Here is a 16,554-nt window from a genome sequence, read left to right as displayed (position 1 = left end):
GTTAAGCCAAAACAGAGACAGCTTCTCCTGCTTTCTTATCCCCACCTCCTTATGCTCACAGGTTTCAGTGTATACACAACACCTTTGTAACTGAGAGCCCTGTTTAGCCCTGAGAGCCCAGGGCTAAACAAAGTCTGATCTGTCAGGCCAAAATTTACTTACATTTTCTGCCTCTTTTCATCATATGCCAGTATCTTTGTCACATCCCAATCTCCAGATGTAATAGCCTGTAAGTCGTCATTGCTACTGTTGGGCTGCCAGAAAGAAAAGAGAAGTAGATTTCTTTATTGTTAAAACTTCTGAAAAAGGGAGTTCTTCTGGCTCCATTACCCATGAAAAATAAACCATACATCTGCAATTTCCACCACTACATCTGCTATTTCTGTGAATCTGCAGGCATGGAAAAAACAGAATCAGAATTATCTTAACCATGACTCCACTGAAGACAATGAGGTGAATTCAGCACAGAGCAACTTCAAACCCCTTCCTCTAATCCAGTGTGCCCACATGCTTCTATTTAATCCTTCATGGCAGGGTGGTGATTTGCTTATCTACAACTAAGGTGGCATTACAAAACTAAACCAAAACAATAACAATGCTTGGAAAGAGACAGTTGATTGACCTTTTCCTTCTAAGTATTTCATTTGGAAATTCACGTTTTCTTACGCCCCATAAAGCATCATTGGAGGTTTTATTTTATGCACAAGACCTTTCTACATCTGCACCTCCCCATCTCGCTGCTGCAAGCACAGACACCACTTTTATTGCTGTCTGCCTCAGGTGAGACCCAGAGCAGCAGCAGCAGCAGCAGTGAGTCACCTGTGATGATGACATGGCAATGTGGTAGAAGTGCCCACGTCCTCCCTGGGGAATGGCCCGGACGAAGAAAAACTTCCGACCGTCCTTGGAAAAAACGGGCTCTTCATTCTGTAGAAGGAGCAAAATTAGGTGTATTAGTGTTAATTGGTTGTACTTAGAATTAGCTCAGCACTCCAAAACCCTGTGAAATTAATTCACAGCAAAACAGAAAGTGCTCTTTGACAATAACCTGAGGCAAACAAAGAGCCTGCTGAAAATTGGAGGAAGTTTTGAGGATTATTGCTTCTTGCTCTTGGGAAAGCAGACACCTTTCAGCTGTTGGAAGACAGGCAGCAAGGCGAGTTCCTCAGCTACAAAGTCAATTCCCACTTGCAAAGCCAAAAGTACACATATACAGCTGACTGCTTGGGGGACTTGGAATACAGCCTTTAGTACCTGTGTGACAAACCCTGTTTACCCTGCTGGAAGAACCTCTCTGCTCCTGTCCTGGAGGAAACACAACTGAACACCATCTAACTGCTGCCTTTTCCTACTGTCTTACAAATGCTTATCTCACTGAATTATTTATGAAGGAGAGGATCTCCTGCAGAACTCTCTTTGGCACAGAGCTCCCAGGTGAATGTGGTGATTGACTTTTATTGGGTGACTGGAACTTTCACCCAGAGATAGAAGAGACTCAGCAGAAGGAAAACCAAACACCACATGTGGCAAGCAAGCACCTCCTGGAAGGGAGCCTTCTTTTTGTGAACAAGAACCCTGAGGCACATGAGAAGTCTCTGCTGCATGAGATGGTTGAACAGCAGATTACCAGGGAAGGCAAAGGATGGTCCATATGGTGGGACAAAGGAGCACTGTACCAAGAGAACTGGCTACATGAAGCTAACTCTAAATCTCGACTAGTTGGGAGTAAATAAAAAGCTGAACCTCTGTTGAAGCTCTCCTGTGATATCAGGATTTTCTGTGGCTGGATGAGCCCTGCCTTTCTTGGCTGGGCTTTGTGGACCCTTCTTCCTCCAGGGCAATCAACAAGGATACTGTTGCCAGCCTCTTCTGGGTCCTCTGCAGTTCAGTGTTAATCAAACATCTTGATTTTCTGCTTGGCCCATGCCAAGATACCACACTGAACCAGCAGGAACCTGGCCACACAGAAAAACTTATGGCACAGCAAAGGAATAAACATTTTTATTTCCCATAAGCTAACACATTATTCCTATTCTAGGTTTCTTTTCTCTTTTGTTCTTTACTGATTGATTCTTTTCCACTATTTATCAGATTTGTCAGGGCTCTATTAGGTGTTCAAACTGTTCTTTTCCCCTTTTATTTTCCCCTGCTTAGGTTTTCAGTATATTTTGAAATGTGCCCATTTGCAGCTTGTTGCAAATCTATGAAATAATGGTTTCGTTTGTTTCTGACATTGTTCTGGAACCTGAAACATGAAACTCTATATTATTTCCAAATGCTTTTCATGACAGGAGAAACCTCATTGAATAATGACTGTGATAACTCAGGCAAACCTTCTGCTCGACAGGTTTTCCTTTCCTGAGGTAGGTAGCAATGAGTTCACCCCCCATTTCTGTATCTGTGCCTCCTGCATTATATATTCCAGCAGTATGTCTCTGCCAGAGTGAGCAGGCATTGTGCAGATGAGTTTGAGATTCATTCAGAGCTACAGGGGAAAGAAGTTCATGGCACAGGTGACAGATGTGAGGTTCTAGCACACGGCTGATGTTACAAGGCACCCTGTTTGCATGTTCCTGTTGCTGGAAAGACAACACATGAATGCAGTCAGAACTTTGTGACAGAGATGACTGATCCCAGGTGGTAAATGAGGAGACAGACTGAAATTCTCATGGAACAGGATTTTGTAATTTAGGGAGCTACCTAATTAAAATATTCTGCATGTGATATGAGCTGTCTGAGCCTTTGGTTGACCATTATTGACTGAATGCCACAACACTAGAACAGAATAGCCCTCCTTGAAAATAATACATCAGTTTAGTGCTAGTAAAAGAAAATACTTTTACTATGCAGTAGGCATGGAATGTGTGGAAGTTTTTTTGCCACAAGAGGTTTATGGCCACAGCTGGTATCAGTAGGTGCAAAAAGGGATTGAACAAACTCATGTTTCATTAATACATAATTAAAGGATAAGGATATAGTCTCAAATGTCTGTAGTCTTTTTGTTGTAGATGATGGTGAAATATGAGAAAATTATGTCACCAAATACTTCAGCTTTATTGGAAAAGAGAAGGTAATGGGAGGCTGCTGGAGGGCTCTGAACCTCCTGGAGGGTTCAGTGCTGGAGCTCAGAGTTGCACAACTCAAGTCAATGTATCTGCAAATGGTCAGGAGAAGAAAACAAGGAGTGCCTCTGCGGCTTATCCCAAGTTTGGCAGAATAGGGATGGGTGAGGGGACAGTGCCAAATGCAGTCAGAGCTTCTGTAGGTCTTAGAGAAAGGCTCAAAGTCCTGGAGTAAAGAAGAATGATTAAAAAATTAAAAAAAAAAAAAAAAAGAAGAGTGAATTCAATTGTGTTTGAGCATCACTGGATCTGCAGCCAGCTGAGGAAGACTCCTCAGGTACAACAAGGGGAAGATAAGGTGCATACAGGATGGTGGGGAGTGCACAAGTGTCTCCAACCTCGAGGATTTGCATGATGAAAAATTCACTGGGACAAAAGTTTGAAAGAGAAATTATCTGATTTCTGGTGAGTTGGAATGTATGAAAGATTCATGGACACAGAAGTACAGCTCCACCAAAACCACACACGCATCATCATGGGTCAAACAATCCTCATGTTTCAGCACCACACATTGCAGCTCCAAACTGGTTTGTCTGTGCTCAACACAATCCCAGCCTCCTGTTCTTCTACAGTGCCTCACATGCTCTTGGCTGGACTCCACACTTTCCTCACAGAAATCAGTGGCAAAGCAGATTCTTTGCATATTGGTTTTATTACTGACTGAGAGTTATACTTCCACAAGAATTATTATTTTCTGGTTCATCCTTGTGATTTAAGAAGGAAACAAATTAAACTGAATAACTGAATCCTTTCCAATTGATTCTCTGATGCATTTTCCCTTCCTCAGCAGTCTCCTGCCCTCTCTGTCTGATCCACCTTTGCCCAGATCCCAGCATTAATGATTTTGCTGTGTGGGCATTTATTCTTTCAGTGAAATGTCTCAGCACTTTTAGTGTCACAGCCCCATAGCTCTGATAAACAGATAGGTGTGACACGAGTCCTTTTAACCCCTTGCATATTGGCAAACACTTTGTTTAAATCCAACAAGGAAAACACCCAGTGTGCACCGACTCTAATGGGACAGTGCAGTCCCCTCCTCTTTAGGGCACAGGGGGAAGATCTCTTTCCATCTCCTGACACACTCAGCCCCTGGGGCAATGCTGAGCTTCATCCTCCATCCCTGTCCCCATGCTCAGATGAGGCCATCTTTGAAGCCAGGGCAGCTGCACCAAAATCAGGGTCAGCAACTGGAGAGGATCCCATGTGTCTGGGTGCTCATCCCCTCCGCTGGATGAAATGGGCACTCTCCATTTAAGCATCAAAAAGGTTGTTTGTAGCCAGAAGCTGCTTTTTTATCTCTGGCAGATGAATTTGGGTATTGGAGTTATGGGACTCTGGGTCCTCTTTCTGCTGCATCCTTTGTCTTTAGGCCAAAATTAGGTCAGTTATGGGCTAATTACATGGCAAAAAAGTTTTACAGAGCGAAAAAAGTGGGTCCTGTTTGTAAGTTCCTCTGGAATCTGGTTTTATTTTAAAAATCTCTTTTCATGCCTCCTATTAACTACATGTAAGATTCATTTCTGGGTTATGCAGGATCAAAGCAAGGGAGTAGTAAAAAAAATGGTGTGAGGTTTTCAACATCTCAGCCTTTTAAGAGAGCAAGTCTTCAGTTTCAGACTGAGGTCATCTGAAACACAGGGGAAATAAGGACTGGAAAGAAAAATGCAACCCAAAGAAACTATTATCAGGGGAGGGCAGCCAGCCCACACAGGAAGTTTTGGAGGTTATAGGTCTCTAAATTATTTTATGGTAATCTCCTGGTCCTGTCAACGTCAATGTGAAAGGCTGCAGCCTTTGGTGGAGTTGCAATTGCACCCTGGTTTATAATTAAATTTTTTTTTCAGGCCACATGCACAATTAAATAAATAAACCAATTAAAATGCCAGTAAAGTTTATCTTCAGCAGGTGCTCAGATATTGTCTGATTTCTCCCTTGCTGACTCATTGCCTGTATATGACCATCCCCAGTACTATTGGAAAATGGCTTCCTCACAAAAATTCAAACAAAATTGCTTACAGCTATAATTAGTGGTTCAAACAATTTGTGTATTTAAGCAAAAGTATGAGTGAAGTTGAGTCTGGCTCTTGGGCTCAGAAGTGCACAAGCAAGTATATAAATAAAAGAAGTATAAACTTCCAGAGTCCCTGGGCAGCTTTAGTGAACATGTGCCACCTCATCTGACAAAGAGTGACAGATACTTTCCAGCAAAACCTGTGTAAATACTGTGTATTTCTCATTATACTTTAAGTAGTTTATCCTATTTTTTAGCTGCACAGTGAGTGGTTGCCTTATTTCTCTTTGCCTGTGCTGGAGAGAGGCTCTCTAAAGATTTTGGACTTGCATAAAATGTATTCACTAACTGAAGCCCAGAAGGAAACATGAGATTGTTTACTATGACCTTCTGTAGACAGACTGTTAAATGCCACGGAGTCATCAAACTACTACAACAACAAAATTCAAATTCACGCCTTGTATGCTTTATCTCAGAACTCCCAGGATTTCAGAAAGCTGAAAAAAGTCAACCCTGTCATCCTTGGAGACTTCCTCACGTCCCTGGTGAGGATCTTCTCCTCGTCTCCTTCCCCAAGTCAACTGTGAAGTTTGTCCCTAATTCCAGGATGCACTTAAATTCCTGGGAAAAAGGCAAAACCTATGTGTGCTTTTCAAACCATGCACATGGAGAATTTTGAAGGAGTATTTTAAAGAATGAGGCAAGCAGCTGGATTCCTTGGTCCTAATGATTTAAAATTGGGACACTTGTCAAAGGTCTTTGTGGTGGGCTGAACCCTGCCCAGGGTCCCTTGGCTGTGTGACCCCACTGCCACCACCCTGGCTGTCTCCAGAGGGGACAGAGCACCTGGCTCATTTGCAAATACTTCTATTAAAATCTCTTAACCAAGGAGTCATCATCCTGAGCTGAGCCACACTCCTGAGCTCCTTCAGCAGCTGCCTGGTGTGCAATTCATCTCCTTCTTGAAGAGGTTAGTATACCCAAACTAGCATTTAACATTTTCAAATCATCCTCATAGTCAGACACACATGCCATGAAAATACCTTTTCAGTTATCTAGATTAATGTGTCATAGAATAAAAGGCAAATATAGAAAATACAATTATCCCAGTAATCATATTCAGTCAAAACTAGAATTTTAAGTAATTTTGTTGTCAGAAATAGAGGCAAAAGAGCTATATAATTCTTCAGACTCGTGCAAAAGCTTTTGAAGGGTGCTATCAAATGTCTCCAAAGTCCATAGAAAATGTTATTTTAGTTTAGCACTGAGATGTCTGACTCATTTGGCTGTAATGAACATCCTTCTCTAACATCAAACTAAGTACGTGCTCTCAAACTAAGTATATGCTTTTTGGAGATGTAGTAAAAAAAAATGTATTTCCCTAGAGCAGGCCCATTAGGGACTGACAGACTATTTACTTCAGATATTGAGGATAAAGCACCATCTTTTAATGCCTGTCCACGTGGTAGGTGACTAAATAACCAGAGCAGTGTAAAAACACAAGTTCCACTGTACTGTATTAATATTATAAAACACAACTTCTACTATACTGCAGTACATAGCAACTAAAGGATTACTACTGTCCTCAAACTTATAAAATAAATAAATCCTGGTTTTTGTTTTTTTTTTTTTTTTTTTTTTTTTTTTTTTGTTTTGTTTTTGTTTTTGTTTTTGTTTTTGTTTTTGTTTTTCTAATGTACAATATCCAAGCAATTTGATTTTCCCTTGATTTGGCTTGTCTTTAAAGCTTTTGTTTCCTACTCAAGCCAATATGGTCCTTATGAATGTAAAGAATATTTCAGCATCATTTTTACTCGATATCAGCAAAAGATTATTTGAAATGCTTGGAGCACAAAATCTATTTCCCCATATACAATCAATTTTCATCTGCATCACGTAGCCCATTGCTGCAGGACAGCCACTGGAACACAGGAGAGCATTGTTCTTGCTGTGAACTGATGTAGTGCCATTTCTACAGGTTCTTGGCTCCTCTGAACAAGCTGTGACAAAAATCTGAAATGTTTTAATCCTGGACTTGGAAAAACATACAGTACAAGATATTATGGGACATGCTGCTCCCTGTCTGGCATTCACACAAGGCTGGAGAAACAGTTCAGTGTTGTGGCTGAATTGAGATCACAGCTTCTCTCTCAAGAACAGCTTAATGAATCTGAGGTCACAAACTGACTCCTGGGCAAGTGTTATATATGATATTTAACTGTCTTAACAGTCTATCTGCATGATTTTTTCTCTGAATGGACTCAGATCCTCTTAATAAAATGACCAGAAAACAACCACCATAGTGTTTAAATCATCATCAGCATGAGGGTAGGGTATGAAGGATTGCCTCTGAGGATGATGAGTCCTCTACAGACACTGCCAGTGAGAGGTTTTCTACCAACATCAGCCTTTCATCTCTTTTAAATACAAGTAAATTCCAGGCTAAGAACAGTGGGACCTACCAGAGTAGATGCCATCTTCCAAGTATCTCTCTCAGGGCCAGAAATCAGTTTTTCCCTTTGGAGAAAAACTCAACGAAACAATAATCCTACCAAAACCTGGACCTCAAGGAGAAGATCACTCATACCTGTCTGTGCAGCCAGGCATCGCTCTCATCTTCATGTTTCTAAAACACAAAAAGATCATTAACACCATACTTGTCACATATTATATTTTGCCTATCAATGCAGGAAGCTGTCAGATTGTAGTTGAAAGGTTGTTCAGAAATACAAAGAAACTGTTCAAATATTTGTTTCTGGAGTGGAATGAAGTGGCTGCTTTCCTTGACTTTCCTCCCTGATGGATAAGCATTCACTAGATCAAGAAAGCATTTTACTCATAGAGACAAAACACATAAATCCACAAGATACATTATTCCCCAAAGAAATGAAGCTTCTTAAGAAATAAATAAGGGTTGAAATGAAAATTATTAAGAAAAAAATTCTCACCATGCTCTATGCACAGAATTGCATCATTTTTTTCAAGGGATGGATGTATAAGAGCAATTTTATACAGTGGAAACATATGCCAGTTTAAATGATGGAATCTGCTAATCCAGATCTTATATCAATACACCATTTGTATTAGTGCATTTATAGAAGGGATTAATGAACTACAATTAAGGCATGTGTAGATAAGCATGAGCTAGTTTTAATGCCATTAAATACATATAACACAGCTAGAATGTTGCAAAGATATTTAGGTTGCAAACTGTTGAGCTGTGTGAGCTTGTGTGAGGATACAGGTATTTCAAGACAGGTAATCACCCTCCCTCACTCACACAGAGAATGTTTTTGGATTTCTAGGTGTTGAAAAAGAATTAAAAATTGTGAACATTGTTTATATTCTGTCTGCCTAAATTAATGTGTGCCAGCTGAATTTTCATCATGTAAAATAACTTAAACACTTTCTCCTTGCCTGGGTTATGAACACTGATGGCTGTGCTAATCTCCCCTACCTTGGTGCAAACCCCTGTGGTGGCATCGCAGAGCGTCAGGATGGACACGTTCTGGGCCCTGTTCAGCCAGTTCACTGCCACCTTGGTGCTGGTGGCCCATTTCACCATGGTGATGTAGTAGTCCCTGCAAACACAGACATGCACAAACCAAATCACAACGCTGCCATCCTAATGAACTGCCACATGGCAGAGCAGTCGGGGGCTGATGCAGGCAAACAGTTCAGGAGAGACTGATGGTTTTAAAGAACATCGTGTCCTGATGTCTCTAGGCTGCTTTATGTATGGATTTCAACCCCTAAAAATGACATTTTTAGGGCTGTGCAGGTGTTTTATCTGCCACTTCTGGAAGTTATTTTCAAAGAAGAGACGAATACAGAGATAAAGAGTCTTTCAAGCTATTCTGTCTTCTGAGAAGGATTGAACTGCCCAGAGCTACAAATTTATGCACCGGTGGAAAAGAAATTGCAACCCACGTTCATTCTGAGCACACTAACCTGAGCTGACTCAGACCCATCACTATCAATGGTTGGGTTCTTTATGCTTACAAAAAGTTGATGGCCTCTGAGTATTCCAACTACACACCAAAGTATCCAGGAGTGTTGCATTAAAAGACAAATAGTAAGAAGGACAGAATTTGGAGTGACACAGGGTTTCTGTAAAGCAGATGCAGTTGGTTGCCATAAAGACATCAGCAGAGATAGTTTGCATGAGCAAAACCACCCTCCCACACTCCCTGCACCATCTTATTGCTGGACATATTCAGGTTGTGATGATGCTTGGAGTAAATCGTGGGTGTGGGTGGCACAGTCCTGTAATCAGTACCTCCAGGAAAAGTCCTGTACAATAGTGAGGAGTGCAACCACTTAAGCTGGGCTGGAAAATGCAGGAATAAATTCACTGATGGTTGCCTTATTAGAGCCAGGGCATGGTGCTGCCAGACATCCACCTCTGCAGCAATTCAGGGCTCCACCACTTCATTTGTATGGCACAACTCTGGCTGAACTGTCAAAGCTGGGGATGTTATGATTTACTGCTGGGCTATGTGGGCCAAGACATCCTTAAAGCATAATACGACTTTTTACAGCATACAGTCTATAAAAAATTTATTAGTTCATTTGTTTGCTATAAAATATGTATAAGGAATTGTTGCTCTCATTGGAAATAACGTGCTGTGTCACTGGAGAGTCCTTCATGTTCTGGCAAGAGCTGCTGCATATACTGAAGAGAAAGGGCAAAAGCACAAATATTTTTGTCTAGAAAAAGAACAAGTTGGAAATTGATTTTGTGCTTTTCAGTAGTATTTAGTGCCTGAAATTGGCTGGGGGAAAAAGGAACAAAAGGTCTCAATGCTTACATCTACTGCACTGGGGGGAAGGATATGCCCAGGTGAGACAACAGCAGTCTGAAAATTTGGAGCCTGAAACAAAATTGTAATTTTACTCTTTATCAGCAACAGCATAGGCCCTAAGAGGAAAAAAACAACACAGCAAAATTAAACTGTATAACTGTATCTTCTTTCTCTCCAAAATGAACTGAGCAGATTCAGTCTCCCCAGAAAAAGAACTTGATTTTAGTACTTATTGTGGCTTGGAGCATTTTTTCCATAAATCCAATTTAAAGTTTCAAGGACATATATTCATTTTTACATCCCTCTCACTGTTTGAACACAGGAGCCACAGTTCTTTATCAGGAACTTTATTATTTTAGGTGTATCAAGGTGTTCCCTACAACCCCAGAGAAGGGCATGGAGTCTCAATTTCTCTCTGAAGCCTCTCCCAGCCATCAAGACTATGGATAACCCAGCCCACAGATAACTGCACATATTCATTATTCCAGTTTCTGAGTAGTGTGGAGTCTTTAGTTTCATTTACTTCCCTTCACATCTCTTCTATAGGACAACCAAGCTTTATGGTTCCCATTTTGCACAGGAAAATGAGACAAGAAGGTGTGATTCATCTCAGCTGATTTTAAACATTTGCTGCACTGGTTAAGCAGCCAGTGGTGAGAACACAGGAAGTCAGTGCATTTCCCAAGCCCTCTCTGCCTGACCTGTCCCTTTTTATATGGAGCTGATTTAAGGGAGAACCTGTTTCTTCCATAGAACGAAATCTGTACCCGCAGATACTCAGCTGCTGCATTTATAGACATCCACATCAGAGCAAAAGGGAAAGGACACCTTGTCTGAGCCCTGTCAGGGAGGCTGGAGCCATCCTGAGTTTGCAATGGATTTTGCCATCCCAGTAAAGACATTGTTGGTTTGGTTTGCAATCATCTGAGACTGGTTATTGTGCAGCACCCCAGTCCATGCCCCAGCTGTCCGTGGCTGCTTCCTGGAGGCAGGAATCCCCAACAACTCTACAATATGAATACCTACAGTATGACCATGGGAACAAAGCCACAAACACCACAAAGAACAGGCAGTGATTTATTAAAGGCCAAGGGACAGGCAGCATTCCAGCCCTTGGTCCCTGGGGCACAGACAACCCCTGTCTCAGATCCAGACTGGAGTTGTCTGAGTTTTTTCCATTATTTGTCTGCTTCTGGCCCATGCAAGGGCCAGGGATGGTTTTTGCACTCCAGGGAGATAACATCATTCCTCAATTTGTCACCAGAGATGCAAATATAAGAAATAAGCTGCATCATGATCCAGTTCTGACCATCTGCTGATGAAACTCTTGAGGTCCAGTGGTTTTCACCAAAACAAAAAATGCCTTTCAGACATTAAATGTTATACTACTACTTTCCCCCACCTTCAGTTTCAGTTTCAACCCCTTCCTTTCACTTTCTTTATTTTTACAGAAAAGCATGGCATTGGAAAATACTTGACAAAAATGTTCAGAATGAAAGATATTTAAAAGCTACAAGTGATCGATATTGTACATTTCACCCCCAAATATGTTTTCCCATCATCATCTTTGCTTTGTTTGTTTGTTTTTGGTTTTTTTTTGGTTTTCTGGTTTTCATTTTTTTTGTTTTTGTTTTAACTGAAAAATATCCAATTTCTGTGGAAAATTTCTGTCTTCTTTCAATTTTGAAGGAAAAAAGGCCATGGTATATCTTCACTTTATCATCAGCTTTATTAATTGTACTAAATCACTTTGCTCCAGATAAAAAGAACACGAAATGCCACTCTGTCCATATATCATCTGCACTGAGCACATTGAAATGCTTCAGATAGGATGTGTCTGCTGGAAGATCCTTATCACCAGCTTCCCCTGCTTTCTTGAAGCTCCCTTCTGTAACTGAATGTGTAGTACATCCCTCTTGCCTATTTCAACGAAATTTTATCACACTGATCCTCCCATTTCAGAAAACATACACATAATGAAAGTGCACCCCTATTGCTCTGACAGCACCACTTCTATCATCCCTAGAGATGGCAATGGTTTTGATTAAATATACAGGAGCTAATTAATTATGATGTATTTTGCATCATTTTGCAATATTGATTGCAACCAAATAAATTACAGCCACCCATAACCACATAGAACAAATTTATTAGCAACACTTGGATCCTGAAGTCAGAAGTTATTGCTGTAATTAAAACCTTTCTGAATCTCTCTGTTTGAAGAGAATGCTACCAAAAGAGAAATTATGTTTTCCAGGTGCCACCAATCTGATACCATGATGGGAATACTGTGACCCTGAATTCCCACCTGCTGTACACGGGTCTGAAGTTGTACTTTTGAAAGGCAAATGCCCATTTTGTTTGGCCACAGGTCATACATCATCTTTTGCATAAATGGGTTTAGGTTATTTTACAGTTATTAACTGTAAACCTGTTTTAATAAAATGTTCTATAAAATACAGATAAAAAGACAAATAATTTGAAAAAAAAATTAGGCAGATTTACACAAAATTAAACTTTTTGATAGCAGCAGAGAAAGGTCTGGTGTTAAAAAACTGTAAAATGATCTTGAAAAAAGTCAGACTCTGATCTAAAACCCCAGGGGAACTGGGGCCAGTATCCCAGGGTGAGAAAGCACCTACCTCATTCTCTGATCATCTGGGGGAGTCATTTCCAGGTCATGAGTGGGTCCATTCAGACCAATCACATGCAAAGAAATAGTTGGATTTTCCATTCCAACCTAGATTTTAAAAAGTTATAAATTACCATACCATATACAACACAGAATGGTTTTGAATTATTACATCCCCATGGATTATAAAAAGCATTCCCATTGAAGGGGATATGGACTGCACTGCTGTGGTCTTTCACAGGGAGACTGCAAATCTGGGGATGTGGCACAGAGCTGTGGAGAGGTTGGTATGCATAGACAAGGGGCAATTTTACTCAGGACTCTTGTACCCTTAGCAAAAAATTCTACTATTTTGCTATTTCCTGGACCTTTTGACAAAAGGTTCTCTAACAGGATGATGGTTGATATAGTAAAATACTGATTCAGTTTGTACTGTAGGGAAAGGGCTGAGCCATTGTGATTTCCAAAAAACCTGCATATATCTGGGTATCTCTCCTGTTGAATTATGGTTCAATTTGGACCAGCATGTGAGGTCTTTGGCAATCAGTGCTTAAAGCAAGAAACCCAGAAGGGATGACTGCAGCAGACACTCCTGTACTGCTTTAGAGCAGGAAATTACAGCAATAACAGCAGCAGTGAGTCTGTGCTGGTGGAGAGCTGTGTCAGTGCTGTGCACCCGCTGCAGGTCTCTGCAGTCAAGGGGAGATTGGCTCTTAAGTCTTTTCTGTCTTTCAGGCACAGCAAATCTCTAAAACCAATGACTCCACTGACATAAGGCCATCCTGGATACTCTAAGGAAGCCCAAATACTACTTTCCTTCTATACAGAAGAAAATATATCTAAATAAAGAATATATGTATGTATGTGTGTATCTATCTATCAATATAAAAACTAAATATAGAAATATATCTAAATGTAAACATATCCAAATATTGAAATATAGAAATTCCAAACCCACAGACACCAACAATCCCATCCTGGAGACAAACTCTCAGACACCATCCAACTTCCATCCATTCCAGCGTGGAAGCAAAATTGCTTTTGTGTGCATAAAAAGCAAGGATTTTTAAATTTTATTTTCATTGTACATAGAATTAATAATTCTCATAGAACCAGAAAACTGCAATTTTACAAATGCAGCTAAAGAGTAATGGAGACCACCCTCACGGGGGAACAGCTGATCTTCCCCTGGATGTGTTTATTTTCATTGCCTGTGAGCATGCATTATTAGTCTCCTGTCTGAGTCGACTGGAAAGAAACAATTCTTTATTTCAATAGAACAGCAGGACTGACTGTTTTATTTCCCCTTACCTTTGGATAATGATATGTTTTAACAGTAGGGTAAATGATGCCTGTATATATCGGGATCTCCATGGTGGGGACTCTGGAGGCATTAATTGTTGCATATGCCAACCTGGTGCCATCAGGAGACCACCAATGAGCAATGTGAGTCTTCAAGATCTCCTCTAATTAAAAAAGAAAAAAAAGAGAGAGAGGACAGAAAAAAAAAAGGGCTGTTAGAGGTAAATTACTATTTAGCAATAAATGAAACAGAGCAGATATGAAAATCCCAGTCTAATCACAGCACAAGGGAGGATGCCACAGGAATATCAATCAAAAATACTCATCAAATTATGCCACATACACAAATGAACACAATTGATAACAATTACTCTGTATTTATAGGTTATTAGACTTAATTACCTTTGCTGAAGAAACATCAAATTATTCATATTAGTAAGCACATTCATGACAGCACACAAGGCCCTGCTGCTCCTGCCGTGTGTCCTGCACATGATTAGAGTTCACAACATCCGACTAGACACATACCAATCAATTCAAACAGTGCTTATGCAAGAGCTTCAGCAACAATTTAAATATTCCTAAATTCTGTTGCCAGTTGGGAATAAACAAATATAGCAATTTCCTGTAACTTATGAAAGGCTGGAACTTCAGAACAAGATACCAGGCCTTAGAGTCTATGCCTTGGATACCACCTTGACTTTTATCCCTATTTTGTATTTTAAATTGCTTTTGCAAGGCAATTTGCCATAAGTAGCCAGGTTAGAGCCTGATCCTTTATACCACTGACTTTTGGGATTTTTGAGATTTCAATAATATAGTTGCCATTGAAAAGGTACTTAGAAAGATGTCAATGCAAACATGTCAGAGTTCAGGTATGTAAGGAGAAAACAATATTGCCATCATGTGACATTACTTTTAATACTAGTTCTCATTAAATTCAAATTCAAGTAACTTCTAATTTCTAATACTTTCCATATCATCTAATATCCTTCATTGTAAAGATGAACTCATCTTACAGATTTGTAGAAAAGCTATAAAATTGACTCTTGGTCCAAAGTATCTCCAGTTACTGACATTTGGAAGACATTAACTTGGCTTTTTAAACCTCCCATTTTGTGAAAGACAATAACGTAATCCATTTTCATTAAGAGGCTTAATATCGTGTGAGTCATTCCTATTTAAACCACCAGAAGGGCTTGCATATGCTGTACAGATTGATGGGCAGGAAGATGGGTCCCATTACTTTAATGTGAGAATAAAAATTAAAGAGGCTGCAGAATGTTCACCATGAAGTCCTGCTGCACAGGTCCAAGCAGCTCCAATATCTGCTGCCATCACCGGTCATTGGAAAACCAGATGAGGATTTTTTGAGTTCAGACCCACCAGGTTTTACACCACCCTCTGATGACTCCCCCAGTCCAACTAGGATGTCCCTCTGGTCTGATGAGCAGAAACTCACCAGAGAAGGTTTAATTAAAAAAAAAAAAAAATTGGATGAGCAATCCTTGGAGAATAGACAATTATATTCATCACAGGGCAAGTAAACACTTTGTTAATCAAGACTTGCATATGGCTTGGAATAAAACTCAAGGTACTATCAGAGAGGGTGCAAGGGAAAATTAATCCTCAGTACTTATGGTTTTCATAAATAACAAATTAATTAATCAATGTTTAATGGCAGCATGCAAGTGAGGTTTTGGAAAGATATTTGGGAAGTTAGAAATGTTTCATGGGAAAGCACATCTGGCAAATTTGCTCTGCTGCACTGTCCCACCTGTTATATGTACATTTAAGAGATGTTGCTTTTGACTTTTATATTGGTTGCCCATTAAAGAGATAATGAAGAGCATAAAGAAAAAGGAGTAAAGATGGATGGCAGATGAATCCTTGACATTTTAACATTAATTAGGAATGACTTTATTCAGCAAACATTTTCTCCAGGATCTCAGACTTAATGAAGCAGTTCTGCTGAAGGTCATACATCCAGAAAGGTTTTAGTGCAGGTTTTGTGGTCCTCTGCTAATGAGATTTAATTGAGTGAACCTTTGCCTTGAAACAAAGCCAGGACCTTGCTGTTGTTAGAGAGATCAGTTAGTTTTAGCAAACCAAAGAATATTCTTATGGAATATAGAATGGATTAGTACCAGAAAGTCCTTTCAGCTGAAAGAAAAAATGATTTGCAGACAATTTGTTCTTGGAGACAGTTTATTCCTTATGTGTTTGCATTTAGCACATGCTCTGAAAATCAGTTGCATTCAATATTGCTGGGTCTTTCTAAAGTCAGTTCAGATTCTGCCTCATGTGTATGAAAAACCAGGCTCTCCTTAAACACCAAAGCCCCCCTATGTATATAGACCATGACCTCCTGACTAAAAGCATAAAGTGGTAACTCATCAAAAAACTTTTGCTCTCTTCCCCAGAGCTTGCAGAGACATGATGTCAGGATGCTGTGAGTGAGCTGCTGAGACTCCTCACAGTCAGATCCTGGTGGCTCTGTGCTCCTTCTTTCTCTACAGTTTTTCCTGCCAGCCCCAACAGGGCATGCAAACCTGAAAAATAGTGAGAATAAAGTGTGCAGTTCCCTTAGTTAAAAAGGCTGTTCAGACCTGCTGGCTGGGTTCAAGCACAGGGTCTGAGGCAAGTCAGTGCTTATTCCATGTCAGCACATTCAGTAATGAG

General features: G+C 40.2%; 1 protein-coding gene across 5 annotated transcripts in view; it reads right to left on the bottom strand.

Annotated features, from left to right (window-relative positions):
* DPP6 (dipeptidyl peptidase like 6) overlaps positions 1-16,554 on the bottom strand; it is a 543,541-nt gene that overhangs the window by 39,630 nt on the left and 487,357 nt on the right. For all 5 annotated transcript variants that reach the window (XM_069006390.1, XM_069006388.1, XM_069006391.1 and 2 more), the window contains 6 exons: positions 13,882-14,036; positions 12,581-12,678; positions 8,591-8,714; positions 7,721-7,759; positions 820-927; positions 163-254 (listed from right to left, as the gene is read on the bottom strand). In XM_069006390.1, coding sequence (XP_068862491.1) covers positions 163-254; positions 820-927; positions 7,721-7,759; positions 8,591-8,714; positions 12,581-12,678; positions 13,882-14,036 — 616 coding nt within the window. The remainder of the gene's footprint in view (positions 1-162; positions 255-819; positions 928-7,720; positions 7,760-8,590; positions 8,715-12,580; positions 12,679-13,881; positions 14,037-16,554) is intronic.

The sequence above is a fragment of the Aphelocoma coerulescens genome, chromosome 2, assembly GCF_041296385.1.
Source record: "Aphelocoma coerulescens isolate FSJ_1873_10779 chromosome 2, UR_Acoe_1.0, whole genome shotgun sequence".
NCBI classification, from domain to species: Eukaryota; Metazoa; Chordata; class Aves; order Passeriformes; family Corvidae; genus Aphelocoma; species Aphelocoma coerulescens.
The sequence above is the reverse complement of the archived record's forward strand: the minus strand, read 5'-3'. Positions and strand labels throughout refer to the sequence as shown.